Raw genomic sequence first — 27,735 nt, 5'->3', positions numbered from 1 at the left:
GTTTTTATTACAGCAGCACTTAGAGGCCACAGTGGAGATCAGGGCCCCATTATGCTGGCACTGTATGCACATGCGCGCACACACTCTCCACTTTGCACTCCCCCTTCTTTCCTTCCTACCCTCAAGAGCTTGCAGTCTAAATAGATAGATAGGAAACTTCATCCGTCTAGAAAGTGATTTCTAGTTATTTCAGTGCTGTGTAACTTAAAAAAAAACCTCCAGACAATTAACTAGCCACAAACAATATGAAAAGATCTGGCCCCAGGACAAATTCTACAACTTACTGTACTGTAGATCTCTGTCAAATGGAGAGGAAGGGGGCTTTTACCCCTCACTGCCCTAAGAATGTTAAACCCGGGGGAGTGACGAGGGTTTTTTGACACCTTATCCCAGGCCCTGTCAGCCCAATACTGAATAATAATTTTTATCATGAAGTCCCCATTGAATCTGTTGATCATAATGGGCCCTTATGGCCTCACAAGCGATGAATGTTAGTGATTTCAGTGGGATAACTTTTTTTCCTTCTCATGTATATTTCTTCTAATAGCTGATCTCTAAGTGCTTTACAGACATTAGCTCTCCCCATACCTTTGAAGCAGGCAGGAAGAGGAGGCACAGAGAGGTGAGGGGACTTGGCCAAGGTACATCAGCAAGTCAATGGCAGATCAAAGAATATTTTTATGTGTAAAACACCTATTGTTTGAGTAGCTGGAGGATGAACCTGGGAGTCCTGACTCAGAGTAGCTGGATTTTCAGCAGCAGCTGCTAGATGCTGAGCATGTTTGAAAACTGGTCACTTCTTTTAGATGCCTAAATGGGAGCTAAGCTCTCTTGAAAAATCTGCTCCAATGTGATGCTCACATGTTCTGGATGGTGATGCCCTCCAAGAGCAGACCTGGATCAGGTTGATGTGCTTCTGCTATATTATAGTCTCGTACTCCTGGTGCGTCGTTTCAATGTAGAGCTCCTCGTGTTCCCAGTATATTAATGTTTGTCTTTTCTCAGGTTGCTGGCTGAGTGAGTTCTTCTTGACCATGCACTTTGCGCTTTTCTCCTCTAAGTATAAGATAAAAGTGCAACAACCATTGTCAGTGATTCTTGTAGAGCAGCCTGCCTACACGGCCTATGAATGAAAGCAACCGGTTGTGAAATTTGGATTTGTAGTTGGCTGCTGAACTCTGCCAAGGGTAAGGTGTTTGGAGCAAGGGTTCTTGTCTGAGACCCTCTCTACTGGCCATGGGCAAACCCACAAGAGGCTCAGTTTGCTTCTGATTTGGACGGCCCTCTTATGTGGTGGCTTTTCTGACTCTATGGAGACTGCAAAATGAGGCTGGAAATATCTCTGCATGTTGGCCCCTCCATGGCAGAAGCTGGCTGGAATGTCAGAGTGTGACACACTGGAAATGGGGAAAGGTTTCCAGACACTTCAGACCCATGAGTGAAAGGGTGGGGGAGAGGGGTGAGTTCAGGAAAGGATTTCTTTTATCTGAACCTGTTCACCCACATTTAACAACTAAATATCAAAATTCCCCTAAGCCTAAAGGGTTAAGGCACACCAGTTTCCCAGCCAACAGTGCATGAGGCAGCAATGGGGCCAGCATCACGTTTGAGTGCCCGAGCCGTTACCTATTTTGCAGTTCGGGAATTGGAGGTGGGCCTTTGGTGTGAGAGAGAGCAAGACCCAGACCCACACCCTACAGGATTGTAGTCAAGTGCTGTAACCACTCAGCTACTGCAGCTCTAAATAACTCAGTGGTCCCATGGCAATACGAGGGGTTGCTTAGAGAATGGTGTCCATACCATGAAGCCTCTGTGCACAGAAACTGTGCAAAGGAACAACTGTAAATGATTGGGCAGCTAAGCTATGCCAGACCTGCAACTACATAAATGTGCTAAAACCAGCAGAGATCTTTCATTAAGGCGCTGGATTACCAGGGATGTGAGGAACTCTTGTGGCTTTAATCTGTGTCCTCTTAACATATTCTCTGCTGTATTCTGTGCTCAAGGGAGTGGCAAAGTAAAATGTGCTAGAACCTCCCAGGGTCTCTGCCAGTCTGACCTGGGGAAAATTCCTTCCTGACCCCAACTGATGACAATCAGTTAGATTCTGAATATGTACGTCAGACCTACCAGCAAGACACCTGGGAAAGAATTCTCTGGTAGCTCAGAGTCTTCCCCATCTAATGTCCCATCTTTTGCTGTTGGAGATATTTGCTAACAGCTGTTGCAGATAGGTGATAAGACATTGTAAGCAACCTCATACCATCCTAGCCATACATTTCTTAAACTCAGTCTTGAAACAAGTTAGATTTTTTGTCCCCCCTACTCCCCTTGTAAGGTTTTTCTAGTATTTCATTCCTCTGGTGGTTAGAAGCCATATCATTCCAAGCCTAAACTTGATGGCCAATATATATCCATTTGTTCTTGTGCCAACATTGGCCCTTAATTTAAATAACTCCTCTCCCTCCCTCATGTTTATCCCTCTGATGTATCACTTGCTGGTTTGAAGTAGAGTAAATGATGGACTTTCTGTAACTTCAAGTGTTTAAATCAAGATTTGAGGACTTCAGTAACTCAGCCAGAAGCTATGGGCCTATTACAGGAGTGTTGCCTGTGATGTGTAGGAGGTCAGACTAGATGATTGTGATGGTCCCTTCTGGCCTTAAAGTCTATGAGTAGTAGTTCATGAGCACAAGGGCGCTGGAGATGAGCATACAGATCAAGATCTCTGGTGCAGTACCTTACAAACAAGTGACACTGGATCACAGATACACGGGGAAGAGAGACAGACTGAGCAGGGAGAAACAGGTCCATTAGTTGAGTGGGGGCAGGAGTTGAATTATGGGAGCAGATTTGCAGTGAGCAGCAGGTGTGTGTAGATAGCATGTGCGAGAGAGAAGAACTGTACATGGGCAAGGCAAAGTTTGGTGCAGGGAGGGAACACAGCTAAGTGGCCTTGAGCTAGTCCATGGCCTCCGAGTCTGCAATGTTCAACTTGGGAAGACCTTGGGGGAGCCCAATGTGAATGGAGCAACCACCCAGCCCGTGTGCAGCACCTGAAAACTCAGTTTGGTTTACTGCCTCCTTAGCATTAACAATTCAATATTAAGTGGGAACATTTAAAAAGGAAGATTACACGTGGCTCCCTTGAGGGTGCTGGGCTGTGTGCATAGCCAAGCAGCAGGGTTCAGTTTGGCGGCAGTGGAACAGAACACCAGCTATGCGGAACTGTAGTTTCCCCTGAACGTTTCCGGGCTGGCGATCGCTGACCATGAACTGACGCTGCTTGAGAAAGCAAGGAACGGGATGGACTGAGCAGGAGCTGCTTAAAGCAGTTACTTGCCTTTTTCGCTGTCGAGTGTCCTTCCGAAGAGGAAAATGGTGCCAGCCATCACAGCTGCCAAAGTCAGGATCAGCAGGAGCACAGCCCACCAGCGCGTCTGAGGGACAAAACCAGACCAGAGTCCTATCGTGAGGGCTGTCCAAGTACCTTCCAGCCCAGTGCGAACCAACAAGAGCCCTGAAAATCAGGCTCTGAGCGTATGTCCCATCTACTCCCGGCCCCAGTGATACACGCTCAATCCAAATGCTTTCCAAGCAATTATTCTCTCGGAGCACTTCTGTGAGGGAGGATGTTGTTTTGTCCATTTAACAGGTGTGGAATAGAGAGAAGGCAAGGGACGTGCCCAAGGTCACATGCGAGTCAGTAGTAGGAATCCCAGATCTCAAGCACTCACTCCCCCCAGACTTGTACATCCACAGACATAGGCCCAGATCCTCAACGGGGCCTGATTCCCAATGAAAATCTGGGCCCTAGTCACTTTGGGGGAGGGAGGAGGCTAAGAAAAACAAAAAAATCTCATGCAGCTGCTCACCTTCATCCAGGTTGATAGATCCTCCAGCTCGATGAAATCCAAGATGGAGTTCTTCACCCTGGCTATGGGTCCGTCTTCGTCCACAAGCCGACAGACATGAAACTTATCGCAGTAGCCCATCCTGTCCTTGCAGGGTGTGCCGGGGGTCAGCGGGACCCGCGCGCCGTTGAAGTAATGCTCCAGCAGAGCAGAGGACGTACTGGCACATGTGTCCGCTCGGCCTAGAGCAGTGGTTTGAAAAACATGGCTTTAGGGTTCGACAGCGACAGGTGCTGTTCTGCTGGTTTGTAATATACCGCAGCATCGGGGCTGGCCACGCTGTGTGTAAATGAATCGCTGAGCACCCTGGAGAGCCTTAATCCTATTATAAAATGAAGCTTTGGGGTTGCTTTTTTATCTCTAGGTAATAGGGCCATGCTCCAGCCAGCAAAGGTTACAGCGTCAGGGCATCCTATTCTAATACAGTCCCCTGCCTAGGAAATATCACTGGGAACAGCAGCTGGGGTCTTAAAGTCTATTGATGGTGTAAGGCTGGCAACTTCGCCCCCCAACCCTCCTCCTGCCTTTGCCCCAAGCTGTTTCTTCTCCTCCCACTCGAGAACCAGGGCTTTTCGGGCAGCCAGACGGATTGCATACCTGGCTGCTGACAGCAGAGGTGGCATTTCTCCCTCATCGATGTGCTGAGGCACTCGCATTGCTCCAGGCCATGCTTCATGCAGAGGGAGCGGACACAGAGCTAGAGTATCGTACAAGGAAAGGAATAAGCGATGGGATTTATTTGGGCAGGGAGGGAGGTTTCCCCAGCCTGAGGGATCTGTCTAGAGAGCAGAGAGGCCCAGATCCTCAGTGGTATGTAAGCGTCTAACTCCTACTGAAATCAACAGGAGTTAGACATCTAAACCTTCAAGGATCTGTGCCAGAGAGTATATTTGCTGAAGGATTGGGATGGATCTTTGCATGCAAATGCTGGTTCCATTTAATGGAGTAAAAACAAATGTTTCCCCAAGTCCAGTCCCTGACCTGCAGAAACTATTGGAACTAGTTTTCAGTGGAAGGTGCCTGGTTGACTGGATTCCTCTGGTCACCCACAGTACAAGCAGGGCCTCAGCAGCGGCAGAGCAAACTTCATCTCCTACCGTGAGGGGTGACAACAGGAATTGCCAGCCAGGATCAGACTCAGGGTCCATCTAGCCCAGAATCTTCCCTATGGCAGTGGCCAGAGCCAGCAACTTCTGAGGAAGTTGCAAGAAACCCAGCAGCAAGCACTTTTGGCATAACCTCTCCCAGGGAAAGTTTGTTCCTCACCCACATTGATTAGAGGGTTGGTTTATGTCATTATGTAGGATGGTCTAAATCCCTCCCAAGGCTCTTCTTGTAACACTGGAAATTCCTGCTATATAAAGGTTCAATCCCTTTTTTGACTTCTGCTAAACTCAGCCTCAGAGATCTCATGTGGCAGTGAGTTCCACAGGCTAATTGAGCCTAACATGGTGGAAGCCAGCATTCCTGATGCCCTGTGGATGATTACAGCACTGAAGCATTCAGGCCTGTCAATCATGCATTAAGCAGGGTTGTTGCCTGGCCATTGTCCTTGGTCTTTTCCTGCTCTTGGTGTCTCTGACTGCCACGGGCCCTTGGGGGGTGCTTTGTTTGGCTATGAGGACTAACCCCATTGAAGCAGATCCGTGTCCCCATGCTGCAGAGAGTGTAATTGGCTTTGGGAAGGGGTGCGGTGCATTCAGCCGTTAGTCCAGAACAGGTGCTCTCAAAGGTGCAGTCCAGCTCCTCTTGGCAGAGCTCTCCTGGGGGTTTGTAGACACATTCGGGGCTGCAGCACAGGCCCTGGCTTGAACTGGGAGACCGAGAAATGATACATATCAAAAGCCGTAAATAACCAACACCGTTACAGAGCAGCAGGCTACGAACTGAAAGATGACAACAGAGCCAGGCCAACTCCCACACTAGTCCTTGTTCTGGCCAGTGCTGGAGACCCATACAACTACCTTTTACCTTCCAGTTCTTTCCCAGGTGGGTCTGGTTAGCAAAGATGGTTCATGTCTGGTGGTTTGAGTAGTGGGGGCTGGAAGCCAGGATGGGCGGGTGCTTTGCCCAGCTCTGCAAAGGGAGTGGCAAACCAGGACTGCTGGGTTCTATTCCCAGCTCTGGAAGAGGAGTGGAGACTAGTGGTTAAGGGCAGGGGAGAGAATCAGGACTCCTGGACCCAGACCTTCCAAGGTATTTAGGCAGCTAACTCCCCTTGATTTTGTCAATATTTGAGGAGCTGGGCTCCGTTTCTGTCTCTGTCAAATGGGGCTAATATTACACTCCCAGAGGCGCAGGGATTAAATAATGAACATTTATAAGGTGCGCCAAGATCTTTGGTTGAAGGTGCTGTAGAAATGGAAGATGGTGGAATTCTCCTGAGCCCTCCAGAATCAAGACCGGTAACATAATTGTACCCAGAGCCAAACTTTCCCCCCAATACTGACTCAGGGACAGTGCAGAGGCTGTAAGGGGATGGGCAGGGGCTCTGATTGGGTGGGAATTGAGCACATCCTATTATTGTTACTTGGCCTCCCTCCCCCGCCTGGTTTGTTCATCTCGTCCACCTGCTCTGCCTTGTCGACTGTGAGTTCTTCCAGGCAGGGACAGTCATTTCCTAGATGTTCATGAAGGGCCTAGTGCAATGGGACCCTTCCCCGACAGAGGCCTCTAGTCATGACCACGGTATAAATTAATAATAACAACACGCATCCATAATTGGAGCACTGGGGGGTTTCAGAATTGGTGCATTGCTACTGCTGAATGGCTTTTGAGAGAAGCCGCCTGAGCTCTCCCAGGAGGGGGTGGTTCAGTGATTTAAACATCAGCTTGGAAAATGCCTAGACCCTGTGGATTCATAGGTTCAGACCCCAGCAAGGGCTCAGATTCATGCTTCCAAGTTCCACGAGGTTTATTATGTGGGGGCCTCTTGGATGCGCCTCAGAACTAATGGAGATTGCTGACCAGGGAAGGCAGGACTGCACGCTCAGAACACACCTTGTAAGGGACCTGTGGCATCTCCAGCAAACTGCCAGGTGGGGCGTTTCGGTATGACTGTAACGCGCGCCCCCTGCAGACTCTTGAGTAGACACCTACCTGCACTGCACGCCTGGCTTTAGCCTACACCGGATGCCGTTTGGCTCGTTGGCAGCATAGCAGCAAGAGTCAGCATCATTATTACCCACGTCGCACTCCTCCCCGGGATCTACTATTTGATTCCCACAGATGGGGCGGTCAGTTTCTGCCAGGGGGAGGGGAAAACAGGCAAAGAGTTGAGAAAGGGAACCCACTGTGACGGCTACTTGTCTATGTGATCATAGCGGGTCCGCTCATTGGACCAGCAAATCTAGCAGGGGCAAACCCCTGAGGCTTCATATTCAATAATGCCATAAAGTCGTTTATACCATGATGTGTGTTATGGGACCAGCAGGGGAAGAGAAGAATTTCTTACTTGGCCCCTGGGTCCCATCTGCTTGTGCCCTGATGCATGAGCTCTGCTTAACCTTTCTTTTAGCAGGCTGCCACTGGGCCTACAATTACTCAGTTCTGCTCAGTTCTGCAGCTGATTCCACTAGTGTGTACAATGTGTCTGATGGAGCCTTTCCTTTCCTTTGTTCTAAATTGACCAGCCCTCAATTTCATGGAATAACCCCTTGTTCCTTTAAGGTGGTACTGCTGAAAAAGAGAGACTGAACAATCTCCCCTTCTCATTTTAAATACTTCAGTCAAGTCCTCTCTGAATCAAACTACCCATCCCTATGCACACCTAGCTCTTCATCCGCCCCCCCCCCCTCTGTCTAATCACCATAATATTCTATCCTATTCATTAATTTATACGTCCCCTCCCACCCCCCATCGCCGAGCCATCCAGCTGCCTCTCCAGGATAAATAATTCTAGTTTTTGCAAATGTCTTATCATCTGTGGGACTTGCCTCCAATTTTAGTGAAGCAAAACCTACCCCTTTATTCTAAATTACTTCCCAGATGAAGAGATCCCTCAGCTCTGAGCAAAGAACCAGTGAGTTATCTGCAATGCATGCAGGCAAAATGGGGAAAGAATTCAAACACAGATACTGGGTCTTACCAACGAAGCACTGATCCTTTTTGGCTCTTAGAATGCTCCCAATGTATTCAATGCTGCAGGGTGAGAATTTGTCGTTGTTGTATTGCCATCCATCTGTGGCATGGCTGAACATCAGGTAGTTCCCATACGTGGTGTCGAAGTTGAAACGTGCGCATTCTTCACTCTCATCATGCTGAAACAGATGGAAGATCAGACTTTTTGAATACAGGAACAGAGATCGAGCCGATTCTATAGTCTGAACGTAAAAATGCGGTTAGAATCTCAGGGGCCCTCATATGTTACTATACAGTACAACCCTTTCACGTTATTAATATGTAATACGATCATAACAACACATGGATATACCACATTTAATCTCAAATTGTTTCACAGACTTTATATGGAGAGTCGGTGAAATCTAGTATCTAAGGCACAGGGCTAGGCCTCAAAGGCCCTGAAATCCAGTCCTGGCTCTGCCTTTGGGCAAGTCTCTTCCCTGCTCTGTGCCTCAGTTTCCCCTCCCACCCTTTGGCTTGTCTATTATTAATAAAACGCAAGCCAACACCCCAAAAGCAGAGTTCTGACCCCAAAAAGGGAGACGTGCCACAGGCTCCGTGAAGTCTGCTAGGGACTTCGCTATTGCTATTGATTTGAGGTGGAAGGTGCTCAGATACTACGATAATAAACCCTGAGATAAATATTTAGACTGTCGGCTCTTCAGAGCAGAGACTGTCTCTTACTATGGGTATATACAGCACCTAGCACAGTCAGGCTCTGATCTCAGTTGGGCCGTGTAGCAACATTGCATTGTTGTTAATACAATTACCTTGCATCTTAAAATATGTTATTTATAATACAATGTGTAATGAATAACAACAACAATAATAAAGCAATGACACAGGGACCACTTCATTCAACCAAATGCAGCCCCTTCAGGGGTAGAACACAGCAGCCCAACACGGCACAGTTTCATCAGCCACCTGCTGCCATCATTGATATTTGCAAACTGCCGCTCTCTTCAGTCCACTTTTCCAGCATCTCAGGGATCGCTGAGAGTCCCGAGGGAAGACAAACACCCGAGGAAGATCCTGCCTCCCAGCCCCAGCTAATGCAAAAAGCACCATGGGATCTTTAATGCCTACTAATGCAGGCAAGAGCCGGGGTTTTAGTGTCTCACCTGAAAGAACAACTCAGCAAAGCGCGCCACGTCAATGTGTCTGTCTTACGGAATCTGAGTCTAAAATGCTGGGACATGAACCTCTGGTCCAGGGGGGCTAGTTATGGTAAACCCGGGGGTAAAACCACTAAGTCAGCCCCTCTGACTCAGTTACTCTCACTGCCCCCACCTGCAGGCACGCAAGCATAGCTTAAACAATCAAGGCAAACTCACCCTTCAGTACCACAGAGATACCAGCTAGTAAGCCGGTAAATCCTTCAGTGCAAACTCATGTTTCTTTACACATTACAAATCATTATAAAGTATTACAAAGCACTGGACTCGGTTCATTCAAGCCAATAAGTTAATTCAATAGCAATATATTAGCCATGCCAACCCATCCACTTATGTGCATTTAATTAATGGCGCGCCAGACACACGCCCTCCCAGAGGCGTGCTAAAGTGTTTGAACACTGGCCATTTGGCAGGGTGGCTCCTGCAGCCAGCTTCCTCGAAACAAGAGTTTGAGAAAACGAGGCAACACGCCCAGGCCACAAGGTTTGGGGGTGCTCAGAAACCAGGGTTTCTTTCGGACGCATTTCTAAAACTAAGGTGTATCCCCTGCCCATTCAGGGTCTGAGTCAAAGCCTGCCAAAGTCAATGGAAAGATACCCAGTGACTTTACTGGACTTAGGAACAGCTCTGTGGGAAATGAGAGTGGGCCAGTGGCTAAGGTACTGGCCTAGGTTCTATGCCAGATTCCCTCTGTGAGCTTGCATCTGCTCTGTACCTCCGTTTCCCTGCCTGTAGAAAGGGGGTGACGTTACTGACTTGAGTTTGTGAAGTGCTTTGAGATCCATGGGAAATGCACCCTCTTATTGCAGTTCTCTCAGCCAAACAGCTGGTTTGGCGGTTTGTCAAAGGGGAGGCTTCCAAGCCATCCCCTCCTTCTGCTTTCAATGCCACGCCCCCTGTGTAATGCACAGCCTATACTCACCGGAGCTCCCAGGCTGTGGCCCAGTTCATGGGCCAGAACGAGATGGAGAATCCTGGGAGGCAAATATTGGCCATATTTCTGCAGTGTGATCAGCCCGATATTCAGAGACACCTCCTTGTCCCGGAATTTCCGGTGCTTGGAACATATTCCCCCCAAGTCACCTGAAACAAAAAGAAAAACAACAGTCCCTGGTGATGTAAGCGGGAAAAGCAGGGAGCAAAGCACCTGAATCTGGAAGTGGCTCAGAAGGCAGAATTCCTGCAGATTTCAAGTGCTTGGACCAGCCACGGGACTGGGCCTGTGGGATGGTGTGGAAGACACAGTCTCAGACTGTCGATCTAGCACCTTTCACCAATACTGAATTAATATGGAGAAAACAAAAGCCCTTCTATTTGCTTCCAGAGTTTGACTGGCGGCTGGACAGGGGCGAGGGGGTGTCAGGTGAGTGGAAAATGGGGAGAAATTGTAACTTTTGACAAACTCCTTCTTTGTTATTTGGCTGGATCCGTTTATTTGCCTTGTCTTGTCTCTTAGACTGTAAACTCTTGAGGGCAGGCACTGCCTTCTACTCAATGCCCAGCCAGCCCCTAGCACAACAGGGCCCTGTTCTTGGTTGGGGCCTTTAGATACTACATTAATATTCACAACAGTCGCGGGTGTCAGGGTCTTGCAGGGCAGTTTCCTATCAGAGGAGAGCTCAATGATGCAGAGCATGTGCACTTTCCTAGCGCTACTGGTTTATAGGCACGATACTGCCTGTCCTGGAACAGAGATGGTCACGAACAGCATGCAGGCAACGCCCCTGTCAGAACTCTCTGTCCAAACTCCAGTGCCCCATGCAACTTGGCTCCAGTAATCAACACTAGTTAGAGGCATTCAGAGAAGAACCTCTCTTGCTATTTGCAACAGATCCCCCACATGAACCTCCATCACAAAACCAAACAACAGCACACCCCTTTCACCACTGCACACTAAGCACAGGCTAGGAAAAAGAACACTGTATGACAATGTGTAACAGCGCCACCTGGTGACTCCAGTAATAATAATGACCACCGCTTACCTCTGGACCAAACATAATAAAAATAATCAAAAAGATCTTTCTTACCGGCTTGTCCATTAAAAGCAAGCCCAAGAACTCCACTGTAATCCCTGTCAGTGAGGAGGTAGGAGAGGCAATAGCTATTCCAATTGGACTTGGAGTGCAGCATCAGGAGCATTTCTGGGCCGATAAAAGGAGACTCCATAGAACCAGAAGGATTGTCCTCCTGGATTATCTGCAGATTGGACACAATGCAAGAGAGCCAGGCCGTTACTGTCTGTGACGCAGAGCAGGGGAGATTGTTTCTACAGGCACATTTCACAGAGGTCATCTAACGAACACTGTAATTGCACCCACCATAAATTAGATTTGAATGAGCAACCTGAGAGTGAAGGACCCTCTGAGCCATCCAGTTCACTTCAAATCACCTCTTGTCATGCCAGTTTTCATTCATCTCCGCAGCACAACGCTGCCTGCTAGAACATTAAATCTGAAATCCATCTGCGCTGGCGTTTGAGTTTTAAGCCCTAAGTGCCCAGCCGACTTACATTTAGTGTTTTCACTTTGAAGTCGATGTGCCTAATACCGCCAAAATTTGTGCCTTCGAAAATTGCATTCACAGCTTTTATGTAGCTAGCAATCTGCGGGGGGAGACAGAAATGTTAATACGACTAAAAAAAAACCAAAACTTTTTGTGGCTGGAGCACTGGAGTGCCACTCAGAAGATCTGAGTTTGAGTCCTAGCTCGAATACCAGCTTTCTGGATGACCCTGGGCAAGTCACTTCAATTCTCTGTGCCTCAGTTTTCCCATCTGTAAAATGGAGATGATGATACTGACGTCCTTTGTGAAGTGCTTTGAGATCTTCTGATAAAAAGCACTAGATAAGAGCTAAGGATTGTTTTTATTCCCATCACATGTGAACTGATAGAAAGCATAAAGAAAAATGCAGGTAGTAGATCTTATTATTCTTGCTATGATTGAAAAAAAGAATTCAGCCTTATGGAAGGTTAGTCCACAATCTAATGGAAGTTGCATTAGCAAAATACTACAGCAAGCCCCACAGGGCAGAAGAATCCCCTGTTGCAGTTCCCCTGACAATAATATACCTAAAACTCTACTAGAGTTGTTATTATTTCTAGGGCAGTTGCCCCATCCACGATCAGGGCCCATCGCATTAGATGCGGCAAACACAGAGTTTGTAATCTAAATGGGCAAGACAAACAAAGGAATTATTATTATCCCCATTTTACAGATGGGGAACTGGGGGCCAGAGAGATGAAGGGACTTGCCTAAGGTCACCCAGGAAGTTGACAAAAGAGACAGGAATTGACCCCAGATCTCTTGAGTCCAAACCCAGTTACGCTCCCACAAAACCTTGCATGCATGGAGCTGATGCTGCTTTGTAGTTTCAGTTTTACAGCTCACATCTCTAAGAGCTGGTCTACAGTTAAAAATTAGACTGACCTAGCTACCGAGCTCAGGGCTGTGAAAAATTTCCCTCTGTGAGCACTGTAGTTAGGCTGATTTAACCTCTGTTGTAATCACGGCGAAGTTGATGGAAGAATTCTTCCATCCACCAGGCTTCCATCTACATCAATGGGAAAGGTGGGTTACCTACATCAATGAGAAAGCCACTTCTGGCAATGTAGGAAGTTGTGCCATTGTAACGTAGATATGGCCTAATCCCTTTCACAGTGTTGGCTGTGTACTGTTAAATAACTGCCATATTCCTCCACCAGAGGTGGCTGCATTACAGTGGTGGGTGAATGGAAGGGAAGGCAACGTGCCATTTAAACATTGTAACATCGTTACAGTGGTGATGTTTTATACAGCAAGACGAGCATTTTAGTAGCATGATATTAATCAAATGCTGTTTGTGGACTGCAAAATGAAAATGAACAAATAATAATAAATAAATTAATTAACCAATCAATCAATAACACCAAATTTCTTACCTGAGCAATCACAGCTTCTATGGTGCCAAATCTTTGGTAGAACAAGTAGTCGGTTTGAAGGTAGAGCAGGCAGGACGTCCTAGAGTAATCCAAACTCCTTCTCTGCCTCTCCAAGGTTTCTCCCTTTTTGCACAGAGTTAAGAAATGGGTAGGAAAATTCTCAGTTAAAGTTGAACCAAACAGCAGCAATTTCAGTTAAAGAGCATAGGGCCTGATTCAGCAAAGTCAAGGGGATTGACGGATGTGCATAAAGTCAAGTATGTGCTTAATGCTCTGCTGAATAGTGACGCTTTACTAAATGACAGCCACGGGTTCTGACCGAGTGGGTCAGACCAGTGGTCCGTCTAGTTCAGCGTCCTGCCTCTGTGAGTGGACAGAACTAGCTGGTTCAGAGGCAAGTGCAAGCACACGTGGATGGTAATGGACAAGCCTGCCCTTGTTTGCTCACAGAGAAAGTTCCTCCTTAACCCCCACAAGGACTCACATTAATCGTTTAATTTGTTCCAGCTCATGTGAGTTCCCATCCTGAGACCTGGCTTCAAAACCAACCCAAAACGTCAAGCCAAGCTCCGCGGAAAAGTTTTGACTGGCGTCTAATGGAAGCCAGAGATTGACAGGCAGCTGGTTGGCAAACCGCAATGAAGCATTTTTCTAAGAGCTTTTTGCCTTCCTCTGCTTCATGGGCCACAGGTCACTTGCTAGGATCATCTGGGCATATCCCACCTAATCACTTCCCTGCCACTGCAGGGGTGTCGGGCATTGGTACAGAACAGTTCAGGCTCCCCGGATCTTTTTCTGTGGCACACAACAGTTTAGTGTCCTGAAGACGGGGATGCTTTGATCTAACTATGGTTACTGGGTTCAGTATATATCTGGTGAAATGTAATGGCCTGTGATATACAGGAGCTCAGCTTAAATGATCTAATGGTCTCTTTTGACCTAAAACTCTATGAAACTATTAAATGAAATTGATGATGCCTGGCCCAGGGCTTGGAATTATAGTTTGACTCAAGACTCAGGGATCTTTTTGCCTGGATTAAATGAAATATGGGCCAGAACAACCACCCCCACCCCAATGCTCCCAAATAAAGCTGGTGGAAATGTTTCACATTTTGAAATTTGAATGAAATTTTGAACTGCGGTGGGGGAAAGCAGGAAAAAAGATGTTGATGGCATCTTTGCAATTCCCACCCCCTCTTTTGTCTCCAGTGTGGAGATATTTCTTTTAATTTCAAATTTCTGACAAAATTGCAAATGTCAAAATTTACAATGATCTCGGAGAAATGTTTCAGGGTGTTTTTAACCAGCCAATTCTTATCCCAAATGGAGAGGAAGTTCTGATCTGCATCTTGCATTCTCAGCCTTGTAATTAGCCTTTTGTCTCTTTCCCTCTGGGAACCTACAGACCATAACTGTTCGCTAGGAATGAGAGTCCCGTGCTTCTGAAAAGCTAAAGCCCTTCGAATTCCATCATGTTACATTCTGCACAGATGTTGTATTCAGTGAATTCAAAGCAACCAGTGCCCCCAGGCAGTCATTTTTTGCAGCACAATCATTGCTTAAATTCATTTCATTTCATTTCCAGTGAAGAAGATTCTCTTCAATTTCATTTCACCTTTATTTTTAGCTCTTGCTGGAAATTCTGCAGGACCCGATGTGTTCTCCTAGTCAAAGAAGCAGACTCTGGATCTTCTAAAAAAGAATAATCTAGAGCAGAAATTCAGATGTTACTCAAAGAAATATCACAATGTGGTGACATGTAAAACTAACGATGCCACTTCCAAACACCCACGGCAATATTTAGAGTGCGTGTGGCAGAGGGTTGTGCGTCAGGACTCCTGGACTCTATTCCCAGCTCGAGGAGGGAAGTGAAGCCCAGTGGCTAAAGCAAGGGTAAACTGGGAGTCAGGACTCCTGAGTTCATTCCTAGCTCTGCCACTGACACTGGATGCCTTACGAGTGTCCGTTCACTTCTCTGCTCTTCCGTTTTCCTGCGTGTAAAACGGAACGTCATAATGCACCATCGAAAGAGGGTTTGAGAGTCTTAATGACTGAAATCAGTGCTTATGAACTCCTCAGACGTCACGAGGGAAAAGGCGTTATTGAAGTGCCCAGGGGACGGGCCACGGTGGCAGGGGAGACCGAAGTGCAAAGAACCATTTTACTGCGATCAGTCACCCCCAAGCCCAGTTGAGGACTCACCTATGTCGCTCTCATGGTGGATGAGAGAATGGCCTGGGGACGTTTCGTTGCTGACGGACGCTCTAGGCGCCTCCACGTAGTAGGTGCCATTCTTAGTTCTGATAAACCCTTCGAAACGGCCATTGATGATGGCGCCGTGGCAGAAGGATCCAGGCTCATCTGTTTCGCAGGCACCCAGATATAGACAGTGAGAAGAAAGGCTTTAACTGAAGGGCCTGCTGCTAATAACGACTGAACGTGGTTTTCGGATCTGGGGTAGGCCGAGCCCCTGGATTCCAGGATAGCTCATCACCCAAGTGTGGAGCAAAGGTAACATTGTTCTGGATCCCACTGCAGTGGTATGTAGCCCTCTGCCCCCCAACAAGCCCAGTCCTCCGGGCTTCCCACAACTTCAGGGCTCCAGCACTGCTCGTTGCCTGGGTGTCAGTTAATCTCTGGTGCAGTGTCCGCTGGTAAGGTATTATACAGCCCTCCCCTCGCCACCTGTGGACATGCCTCCCATTGAAGTCACCTGCTTGCCGTGAACAGGCACACGCGTGCACCCGCTGCACTGCAGCCCCCGATGCACTCCACTCCATCGAGCTGCTAGGATCCACATGCTTCACACAGTTCTATAACCCCTATGAACGCCAAAGGTCCCCCCCTCCTCCCCCGCCCATGCTTCCCCCACGTTCAAGACTCCTCATCAGAATGAATGAATGCCCTTCCGGCTTCTGGATCCGCTGAGGTTCCAGCCACGGGGGAAAGGGGGGGTGTCACTCCAGAGCAAATCAAAAGGCTTCCTACCCGCGACATGGTGCAGACCCCCTGCAACGTTCCCAGCCCCTGCTGACCCCAACACTGCAGGAAACACCAGACTGAACGCAGATCCCCGTGCAATACTGCTAGTGTGCCCGCAGCACACAACCAGCCGCACAACCAAGTGGAAAGACTTGAAATGGAAGGGGTCATGGAGACCAAGCTCTCCTCTCCTCCAGGTCAGGGCAGAGGATCAGCCTGCATGCCCCGCTTCGACCGTCCTCTCGCTGTTCAGTGGAAAAGCCAAGGATTCACGGCCATGTTTAATTTTTACCTTGCAAGACACCGGAGTAAACAAAAGACACATCTGCAGGCTCTGAGGTGGCCTGAGTCATTATCTCAAAGTCTTTGGCGAAAGCACTCGTGTCCCTGCTTAACCTCAGCTTGAATGTCCTGGAAGGCAGTGAAAAGGTGAAGAATCAGTCACAGGACTTCAGTGGCCATGTGTCTCTCTCTCTGCTCCCCTTCACGCGCCTAGTCAAACCTCTGCTCCATCCACGCTTGGTTGGTTGGTGTGAGAGCCTTTTCCTATGCAGCTCTTGGTACCTGCCACAGCCTCTGTGTCAACAACTCTCTATTCAGATTCTTATGCTGCACGTCACAGTGGTATCTGGGCTCCTGTCTATCTCATGGGTCACTTCAGCTGGAAATCTCTCTCTTCTCTCTTGCCCGTGTCCCTCTCCCTCCAATGGTCTTTATTGTTTAACTCTGTAATCGTATTACCTAACTCTTGACGTTATGAAAGGTGTAGAGAGAATTGCAATGGGCCAAGGCAAACCCACAGATCTTGATGTAATGGGCCATAGTTATGTCCCTAGACCGTAAGGTCATCAGTGAGGGTCAAACCCAGGACCAGGGCATGAGCTTCAACCTCTTGAACTAAGGAAAAATTCATGTATCTGTCAGTCACAGGGCTGGTTAAATAATAAAATTCCCTTTTTGTGAATATTTTTGAAAGAACGAAAGAATCCTTGCATTCTCCATTCATGGCTATCTTTATTTAAATGAAAATTTAGAAATGAAACTGAACAAACATTTGCGATTAGTTTTTAATTTAATTTTTTTAAAAGGTTTTTGTTTTTGCCATCTACTTTCTTTTGCTTTTTACCTCTTTTGCTCCCCCAACCAACACGCATACATGTACACACACATACACACAGTAGAGAATAGTCAAAGAAAGTGTGTGTGGGGGGGGGGGGGAGGGGAAATAAAAGTTAAATTAAAAACTGTTAACACCCCTCCAAAAACAAAAATATGAAGGGCTAGGTAGCCATGCTTGCTAGATTGCCATCCTCAATTCTCTCATTCAGAACAGTCTGAACTGCAGATGCAGAACAGAAATGTGAGCCACTGTTAAGCTCTTGATCTTTGTTAACAGCTTCGAGACAAGTGTGTGGACGAACCTGTGGACGTCACAATCCCGGAAGATGCTCTGGCGTTGTGTTAAATTAATGTGCAGAGCTAGCGCATTTAGTAGAACTTGTGCGCTTTCTGTCTAAGATATTTCTGTGGCATCCATCGTTGTGCTAGATTCTGCTCCGACTGTCTCCTAGGTTAGCTGCTGTGATGACATGATGGAGCTCAAAATTCAGATACGTTCAGTGGTTGCAGAATAAACTTGGTCCCTATTGAATCTTTACAAAATCTTGACAATCGTTAGGCAGCTGGTGTGCTGAGAACACCCCGCCCATCAGGCTGACCACGACTGTCTCATTGTTTCCTTGCACTGCCCCAGCTGGATCCACCTCTTGTCTTGTCTACTTAGATCGTAAGATCTCTGGGCCAGGGGCTGACTTTGTGTTCTGTGTTTGTCCAGCCCCTGGCGCAATGGGGTCCTGGTCTGGGACTGGAGCTCCCAGGCACTACCACAGTACAAATGGTCAATAATAATAACATGCATGCAATCTGAAACAATGCAGAATAGGCAAATGTATTAGCTCAGTGTCTGCAACAAAGATGTAGGTCCATACCGTACAGATCACCTTGATTTCCGCTTATTACTGGGCAGCAAACCGCAGTAACTTTAAACCAAGCAGGATTTTTACCCATACACTATCCACAAACAGATGGAATAACGTACCTCTGATATGCTTGGAATTCTAGCGGAACGATTTTTCCATGCTCTTCTGTGGCTCTTTTTGCTCTCTGATGCATCCATTCTAAAGCTTCGCTGTCATAAGCCACTTTCTCCTGGTACTTTACCAATGGCCTTAAGCACACACCACTTTCTACTAAAAAGGGAGGGAAAAGACATAATGAATGCAGCTTTTGGCATTATTGGGTTTACATTGGCTCTATTGCTTTAGGAGGAAGAAATGGTCTAGTGGTGAAAGCGCAGGACTGGGAACGAGGGGGGCTGTCTGCACTGCTCCCTCAACAAAAATCTGCTTGTCCTGGATAAACCTGACTTGCTGGCTACCCGCACAGGGCCCATGGCTGCAGTCCTTGCACAAGCAAATCAGTTTTGCCTGTGCACAGGTTGCAGTGACCTCGCTCAAAGTTTCAGCTTAGGAATGTGATTCCCCGAACGTAATTCTCCCCTTTCCATCCACAAAGTCCCTGCAATACTCTCTCTCCTCAGTGACCCCAACACGTGGCTGGGCACAGGACCCCCTGTGCCCCGGGAACCTGCCGTCACTCTAGATACTATCGCAGTAAAGCTGGGGTGGGAAGGCAAGCAGGGAGCGGGTCGCATTTTTTTTTAGTTGGATAAAAATAAACCAGGGGCTAGTGTCAAAAGTGGACCTGATTTTTGCAGTTGCTGAAAAGAGCTGTTGGGAGCTACTGGACACTTCAGGCCCAGAAGCCCCACCCGGCCTGCTCCATGCAGGGGTCTAGACAGGCTGGAGAGAGAGAGTCTCTATCTAGCTATGGTACTGACTTGGCCCTCTAGCATCTGAGCACTTCACCACCTTTAATGAATTTATCCTCACAACTCCCCTGTGGGGAAGGGAAATGCTATTATTCCCAGTCACTGATGGGGAAACTGAGGCACAGACAGATCAAGGTCCAGATTCTCAAAGGTATTTAGGCATCTAAGTCCTATTGACATCAGTAGGAGCTAGGCAGCTAAATCCCTTGGACTTGCCTGAAGTCACAGGAGTTTGTGCTGAAACAGGGAATTGAATCAGGACCCCTGAGTCATAAACCACTGCACCATCCTTCTTCCCTTCAGCGCCTCTGCTGCTGGTTTCAGAGGCTGCCTTGCTTCCCCAACTGAGGAGCAAGAACTGCTTCTTTCCAGGAATGTGGAGGAGGATGGAGAATTCGCATGGACATGGGAGCTGGTCCCCTATGGCCCTGGACCTGAGGCAGAATGGGCACCTGCAGAATGGGTGTGTAACACAACTGTCCTGGCCTTGCCTGCATGAGAACGTTACATGGGTATAACTAAAGGTGTGATTTGAAACTGATTTAGTGAAGCCGGTGCATGGCTGTACTTATTTCAGTCTGACCAAGGCTCATTTTGATTAGGAATGGGTTTAAAATAAACCGAACTAAGAGTGTCCACACAGGGGGTTGGGCTAGTTTAAAAACCAACTGGAATAAAACCAATGCAGCTCCTGCACTTGGACAAGACCCATTCGCCAAGTAACATTTTCCAAGCACTTTGCAGTGGTGCAGAATGACAGCACAAGGTGCCGGGCAGTGGAGAAGAAGTCTTCAATCTTAACACTCAGGGCCTTGACAGAGGGCTTAGTTCTGAAAACGCCATCCCTACGAATCCAGGCGGGAGCTCAGGCGAATAGTCCAGACCAAATGGGCCAGGTTTGCAGCATGCCTTCAAGAAGTGAACTTGTTTGTCCCCTCTTCATTCGTCTTCCTTCCATAACATTTGCTGCTAATCACTTTTTGTCCTGCAATATTTATTGCTCTCTCTGTCTTATAAGACTGCAGTCCACTTGGGGAAAAAGGGGCTCTGTGACAATAGTCGTGTAGGGAACCGTGTTTATCGGCTCTCCCTGATTCTCAGATCAAATGTTTCCTAAAGGTCTGACCCTGAGGAGAACTAAGGCCCACAACCCCAAAGGTATTTAGGCCCCCAACTGCCGTTGAAACCACTGGGAATTAAGCATTAACGCTGGCAACTCTCACCCACATCACACAAGGGTCAAGCAGCTGGAATGAGGGTCTGAGTGGAGAGCTCGGTGGTTCCCATGGAATGCCAGGAGGCAGGACCGCTCAGCTGGTGACTTTGGCAGGGCTACCGCCGTTTTCACAAGCCACGGGTCAGGCCCGATGTGTTGCAGATCAGGTACTTCTTTCACGATCTACAAACGACCACTTAACGGCACACACTGAAAAACGTCTAGGTCTGGCCTCAAAATTCTGTCTCATGAGCATTGAGAAAGGATGAGCCCAGTTCTCCTCTGGCACCACTTTCACACTAGTCTGACATCACGGGCTGCTGCGGTGTCGCTCCTGACTTACACCAGTGCTCGCTCGCCCTCAAGCGCCATCACTTTTGCAGACCACTTTCCTCCTTGCCCAGGGGCCCTTATGAGACCCAGCTAAGCAAGCCCAACAAAGCCTGGCTCGGTTCCTTTGCAAAGAGCTCTGCTGCCGGCAGCCTCTCTGCTGTGAGGCACCGGCATTTACAATCGCTCGGCGCTTATTTCATCAACCGCCTCGTAGATGTTGCACTTCTCAGATATCAAACAAAGCAAAAAGGCGTTAAAATAGGCCTACCTGACCCGCCAGTTTTGGCAGTGACAGCGATGGTGCACAGCGCTACACTAAAGCACTGCAAAGCAATCATGGCGCTGGCGGAGGTACGTTCCCTTTCAGGCGTGTCAGGCAAACGGATTCTTCACCCAAAGGCATAGTTCACAGGGAAACGCATCATCGCTCATGACCCTGCTTGCACCGACTTGCTGATACGTGCTGCAGTTTGCATTCTAGGAGGGAGACTTTTTTCAGAGCGCTCAGATATTGGCCCGTGGTGAAGCGCCCATTGACTTCCTCAGGAGCGGAGGGAATTTTCAAAGCACCCCTCTGCGCTGGCCCTTCAAGCAATAGGATAAGTCTGTCTCCGTTAGCAGGAATTAGAATTGCTTTACTTTCCCATTACAGCTTCTACAAGCTTCAGCTGATGGCACGTTAGAAGAGGGAACAGCTGTGAACTGTTGGGAAACGTGTCCTGCCCTCGCTGAAGCTGCTGGGGGGGGTTGTGGAGAGTCACTCAGACTCACCCTGTCAATACGGAACGTGGCAGCAGGGTTCACCATGTTTTTCAGTGGATGCTCTGGGTGGTAAAATAGGTAGGGGCTGTATTTTCACAGGCGATTAGTCGGCGTAGGCTGCCCAGCTTGCGGCACCTGCCAGGGCCCCAGTTTTCAGAGCATGGGTGCTCGCTTTTTAAGCATCATTCTCCTGCAAGGTATCCCACATTTGGCTTCCGAAAAAATGAGGACCCCCCAAAATCACTGGAAAGTGTAGGCCAGCACGGAATAAGGCAAGAAGACAGTTGGATTCTGTGCTTCGTGAGTTTGCTGGGGTCGTGCCACAGGACCAGCTGAGAACATTGCCTCGTTACGGTAGGCATGTGCAGTGAGACAGTCCCTGCCCTGAGGTGCTCATGCTCTAAATCAGTGGTTCCCAACCTTTTCGGCTCGAGGGCCACAGATATAATTTTTCTACCCTGAAGGGTCACCGGTCTCCGCCAGCAGCCCCCCTCTGCAGGCAGATGGCAGGAGTTCAGCGAGGAGGCTCTCCCGTCCCCCTGGCTGCAGCAGGGAAACCACATGCATCTTGTCGCCCCATGCGCTCCACCTGGGTTCCTAGACAGTGGCTCCTTTCTGCAGCCAGGGGGATGGGAGATCAGTGATCCCCTTCCTCTGACTCCAGCAGGGACCCCGGCGCCTAGGGATCCAGGCAAAGTGCTTTACCATGCTCCCTGCTACAGCCAGGGGAGGGGAGCACTGACCTTCCATCCCCTTGGCTCCATCAAGGAGCCGCACCAGTCTTTTAGCCCCGCGGCAACATGCTCCGCTTGGGTCCTTCGGCAGCGGCTCCCTTCTGCAGCCAGCGGGATGGGAGCGGCAAGCCACTTTGAAAGTCCCCACGGGCCACTTTTGGCCCCCAAGGCCACAGGTTGGGAACCGCTGCTCTAAACAGACAAGATAGTCAAGGGGAAAAGGATATAAAGAGATGAAGCATCAGGACTTTTTGCTGCAGTTGTTCAAAACAGTTTCAAGTTCCAGTGGGGCTGGGTTTCTCAGGCTGCAATTCAACGTGGCTGCTGTTTGACATCGTGTGACCAGTTAGTCATTTACATGCACTGAGCTGAATAAGGGTCGTCGGTTATCGAATCAGCCTTTAAAATGTTGCTGATGTGGTACCAAGTGGTACGTGAACCACTGCCGCTGCTATTTCTAAAAGGTATGTCTGTAGATGTTGTTTGCAGTGTTGTTCTAGCCACGTTGGACTTGGGATGTTAGAGAGAGAAGGTGGGTGAGATCAAAAAGAACTCTGTGTAGCTTGAAAGCTGGTCTCTTTCAGCAACAGACATAGGTCCAATAAAAGATATTGCCTCTCCTACCTTGTGTGTATATGGTCTGATATGGCCATCTAATGGAGTCAGGGAGAAATGCAACTTGTCTTCTACAACCTCTGGGAGAAAAATCTATACGCTCTCATCTTGAATTTCATCGCAATCCCTGTTTTCAGATGCAGCAGACCCCCCAATATAGTTATAAATGGCAGCGCCTTTTCGGAGAGTCGCTCTACAATCTAACTAATTCACTTTTGAATGCAGCTGAGATTGCAAACCACTGACGGGTCTTTTCTGACTGTTGTACAGTGTAAATAATAAAATCAACCAAAGAAACAATTTAGGGTACGTTGATTTTATTGTGGTCAGTAGGCACTCCCGTTTGGGGTAAACTCCTAAGTCAACCTGCTTGCCTGAGGAAATCTGAAGGAGGTCAGGTACCAGGTACAGAAGGATGCTTCTCAACTTTGGCTGTAGGACTTAAACAACACCCAAAGTGCTACACAGTAATGTCTTGCTCCTGATCGTGCTTTTCAGCAGATGATCACAAAGTGTTTTACAAAGGAGGTATCGTTACTCCTATTTTGCAAATAGGGAAATTGAGGCACGAGGCAGGACCTGATTTGTCCAGGGTCACTCAAAAGCCAGTGGTTTTGCTAGGAATACAACCCGTCTCCAGCACCCTATCCACTGGGCCACACACTAGGCTATCACAACTGTGCATCTCAAAGAAACGTTGCTGCCGCACAGTGTGAATACCTTCTTCTTCGAGCAGCGTCCCTATCGGGGCTCCACTGGAGATGACGACTGAGCAGGACGGCTGGAACTTCGGAGCCGGATTAGTCACCACCGATAGCATCGTGAGCCAAAGGCGGGGCGTCAGAGGCTAAGCCCCCAGTGATTGCGTAGTGTTTTGCGAAGGTATGGACGGATCCCAATGCTCCGTCTCTAGCCAGGACGGTGGAGAAGGAACTGAGGACAGTCAGCCCGTGTGCGCTGGCTAGTAGCGCAGCACGAGGAGAGACAGCACACATGTGGGCACAACGGACACTGCTACCAAGTTCTCCGATCAGCAACGCAGAGACGCAGACACACCTACAGCGGAGCACCCCTAGGGACGCTACTCGAAGAAGAATAGGTAAGCGCTAGGTCCAAGGGAGGTGGTGGAATCCCCGTCACTGGATGTTTTTCAGAACAGGTTGGACAAACGCCTCTCAGGGCTGGTCTAGGTTTACTTACTCCTGCCTCAGTGCAGGGGGCTGGGCCTGACGACTCCTTGAGGTCCCTTCCAGCCCGACATGTCTGTGATTAAGGCAATGCTCTGCCCAAGCCACCCCACCACAGCCAAACCCTGCCATGGGGACAGGTGTCTTAGCCTCATTGTAGGTGTTCCCAATTCACCGAGGCCAGAGGATCTCTCTCTCCGACCCGGTCTCAGCCAACCCAAGCATGGAGACAGAGAACTATGATCATGTCCATACGGGCCCTGGGTTGGTGACAGAGAGCTTTCGGCATCCTAAAGCTGTGGTGGTGGTGTCTCCACCCACCACGAAGAATGCTACAGCACAGCCCAAGGAAGGGAGCGGGGGAAGGGAGGAAGAGGAGATATTCTGACCTTGTTTATTCTGCACCACATTGTGATGCAGCGTGGAACGCCTGGACCTGAGGGGCAAGACACGGTGGAGGAGGAGCACCGAGGAGAGGAAGAGGCAGCGGCATCCCCCCAGGACAGGTGGTCACAGGCAACCATCTGCAGTTGCCAGATGATGGAGAATCAGGGACCGGCCTCCACAAGAGGCAATCCAGAGGGCAGCCGGGACCTGTTGCCTATGATGGGTGTTAGTGAGGAAGGATGACAGACTCCAAAGCGTGGGTCAGTCTTTATGGCAAAAAAGGGGAGGGGAAGAGAGAAAAAGGGAGCCCTTTGAACATCACGGGTAACACGTACACAACCGGTGTGAGTGAGAGCTCAGGCTAAAGGAAACAGCTGCGTGTGCAATAAGAAAAGAAGTGCAAGCACTGTACAAATGTACGGTGGAGCAGGCTGTCCAGGGGTCCCTTGAGGAAAAGGGTGAGGCTGAGGAAGGCAGTCTTTGGGACAACCCCCCACCACTCACCCTTTCAGGCTATGTTTTCATGGTGGAATAGCTGGAGAGCCCCCGTCAGGTGCCAGCTGTCCCCCACACAATGCAGACACGCCCTCACCGTCCAGGGCCAGCTTAGGAAGATGGGGTGGGACCAGGGGACCCGTCTCTGCCAGGATCATGAGATCATGACTAGACAACAGTGGGGGTGGCAACATCAGGGGGGTGGAATGGGTCTGGCACAAAGTCCAGAGCCAGGGAATGGTGGGCACAAGGTCAGCTGAGGCAGGGAGTTCCTCAGGGCATTGAGTGAGGAAGGAAATAGACATCCTTGGAAGGGGAGGGGCGGGAGAGATGGGCAGCTTTGGGTAGACAAATAGGTTTCAGGAAGGGATGTGGTGAGCAGAACTGTGACCTAGGGACCTCTTGGTGCCAGCTGGCCGAGGGCACGCGGGGGGTGGTGCATGGAATTTTAGAGGGAACCCCCTGGGTCAGCCCTGTGCATAAGAATTCACGACCAGGGGGCATGTGACGTCTCTACCACATGTTGTGAAAGGCACGTACCATGCTAATATTCAAGGAGTTGTGTGTCTATACTGAAAATTACGTTCTCAAGGCTGGGCACCAGGAGGTGACATATCTCGGACAGGTCCCTTTCAGGCATCGGGTAACAGTTGCTTATCTCCCTGTCTGGTCATGGTGTCTCCCCCCATGTAGGCCTCGTTGCACACTGAGCTGGATTAAGGGATTGCAAAATCTACAAGAAAGGCATATGCAGGAAAAAACCACCTGGAGGGTGGGGATGGGGGGAGACAGGGGAAACATATTGTTCTGATCTATCTGGGATTGCAAACAGGCACCCGGGAGGCAAGCTGACAGCATGACTTGTCTCTTGAATAGAAGAGCAATGCCAAGCCTGGCTCTGAAACAGTGGAAGGATTGTGGGGGAGCATTCTTCTACAGGTCCAGCCTCTACCAGGCGTGTGCTGATTTTATTTTCTATGTAACCATTTGTCCCCAGAGCTTGAACTGCTGTACTTCATTAAATAAACCTCGACTTGTTTTCACTATGCACATGTGCTGCGTGTTAAGCAGAGTGGGGCCCTGAGCTGAGCCAGCAAGCAGGGCTGGGCTGCTTCTTTGGAAGCAGTGAACATCACAGGTCTCCAACTGAATGCTCAGAGGGCTTGGTGGCTGGAGCGTGCCTATCACCAACCTGCAGAGAGCACACAGCCTGCATAGACTCAGCGGGCAGTTCTTGTGTTGCCGTGGCTGGTGTAGTCAGGGAGCTGAGCCCTGCTGTATACAGACATGACTTCTCCCCGCTAAGGGCAGGTGGCAGTGACATGCATCACAATCTTGGGTACCAGCAGGAAGCAACACAGGAACTCCGATGGGGGAGAGGGCCTACTGACAGAGAGGGTGAGAGCCGAATAAGGGGTGGGAAGACACTGGATGGTTGGAGAAGGAGTACTGCTGAAGATACACCGGGGCAAGGGGGCTTCAATAAAAGGCACGGAGAGACGGGGCAGAGGGTCATGAACAAGGGGGCTGAGGACAAAGCAGGAAGGCAAGTGTCAAAGGGGATATGAGAAGAGTGGGGAGGCAAGGGACCATGGGGAGACAGTTGGGTTGGCCAGGCTCTGCCAGCTAAAGGTAGCAGTGGGGTGGGTGTTGGGCCCCAGGCAAGCCGAATGCAGGGTCCTGAGGCCACACTGCCATGGGTTGCTCCCTGGGGCGAATGCCTGACTCCTGGTTCTGGGCAGACATTAGCGTGACTGCGGCTGTGATGTGACTCTCAACCAACCACAAACTGATTGGCCAGCTCGACACTCTGAGCTGATAGGCTCTTGCTCACCACCTTGGAGAAAATCGCTCATGCGTACCACACGGCTCAATAGATTTCAGCACTGCCTTGCGTATGCCCCGGTCATATCCCAGCTCTTTCCCATAAGATGGCCTCGTTCTGGGTGACGAGGAGCCAAAAGTAATCTTGGCCAACTGATGTTGGAGGTTCCTTATTGCCACAACTGGGACTAGATGCAGATTCGTTGGGATCCCGGGTCCAGAAAGGCCTTAGATGGTGGGTGTAGGAGGGAGCTGTTTCCAGGAAGCCCGGCTGGAGGTGGTTTTACTAGAGTCCCAGATGGCATGGGAAAGGCTGGAGAATGGAGGCAGGCTGGCAATGGAGACCGTGGCTTGTCACACAAAGGAAGATGATGGAGATGGTGGCTGATCTGGGTTGGCTACAAGGTCCAAATCCAGCTAGTATTCTGGAGCAGTCAAGATGTGCAGCTACCATGGTGGGTGTGGTGAGGAGTTCTCCGAGTCCAGTGTGGGGAGGCCCTGGGTGTCTGGAGGAGGGAGGTCTGAGGTGGTGACATATGGCATGGGAGAAACACAATAGTGTATGTCCCCTTCCTTCCAGTGGTGTGGACCTTGACCACACATTGCAGTGTGCAGCCTGAGGACCCATGCCAGAGTGATGAGCTGTAATGCAGAATTCAGGGACCTTCCTTGACTGCTCTCCTGGGACAGTGAGGATGTGCAGAAGGGAAATGGAAGTATGCTAACTTGGTGCTGTGGACCTGGAGTGCCATCAGGCTGTGATCAATCACCCATAAAGTGCACAGGTACCATCCATGCAGTGCAGTATCCTCTTGTATCTATCCTACAGCTCATACTTACAGTGCACCCGACTATGGAGCCTCATGGTCTCTGGCTCCCATGCCCATGACTGGCTTGGGAGTGAGTAGTGGCACCACATTGCGGGAGCCAAGACAGCCAGGCTTCCCTGCCTTATGGCCCCTGTTCCCTTCTGGCCCCTTCAGTCTCTCTCCTTTATATGGCCCAAGTGCCTTCTCTTAAGCCCAACTAGAAGGCAACTGAAAAATCGCAGATGCACTAAGAGGAGCAGAGGCCAAAGGGGTCAGTCACCCTGTGATTAGGGATTTGCAGCAGACAGGTTACACTTCTGGCCACAAAAATGTAAAAACAACAAAAAAGCCTCAAAATCTGTTAAGCTGGAA

At 49.2% G+C, this 27,735-nt stretch overlaps 1 protein-coding gene across 1 annotated transcript; it reads right to left on the bottom strand.

Moving 5' to 3' along the window:
* Positions 1–35: 35 nt before the first annotated feature.
* Positions 36–23,481, bottom strand: LOC137162419 (disintegrin and metalloproteinase domain-containing protein 10-like). The gene is made up of 16 exons (XM_067562220.1): positions 23,382–23,481; positions 18,210–18,360; positions 16,404–16,522; positions 15,332–15,490; positions 14,745–14,836; positions 13,130–13,252; positions 11,721–11,813; positions 11,239–11,407; positions 10,134–10,294; positions 8,002–8,173; positions 7,014–7,158; positions 5,544–5,727; positions 4,512–4,611; positions 3,876–4,096; positions 3,344–3,440; positions 36–1,056 (listed from the first exon to the last, which is right to left on the bottom strand). Exons 1-16 carry the CDS (start codon positions 23,479–23,481, stop codon positions 920–922), a joined length of 2,223 nt encoding a protein of 740 aa, XP_067418321.1. The 3' UTR covers positions 36–919.
* Between the last annotated feature and the right edge of the window lie 4,254 nt (positions 23,482–27,735).

The sequence above is a fragment of the Emydura macquarii genome, unplaced genomic scaffold (assembly GCF_026122565.2).
Source record: "Emydura macquarii macquarii isolate MOO-44397 ecotype Brisbane River unplaced genomic scaffold, CSIRO-AGI_Emac_v2 contig_306, whole genome shotgun sequence".
Taxonomy (NCBI): Eukaryota; Metazoa; Chordata; order Testudines; family Chelidae; genus Emydura; species Emydura macquarii.
This window is presented reverse-complemented; position numbering and strand designations above follow the sequence as displayed.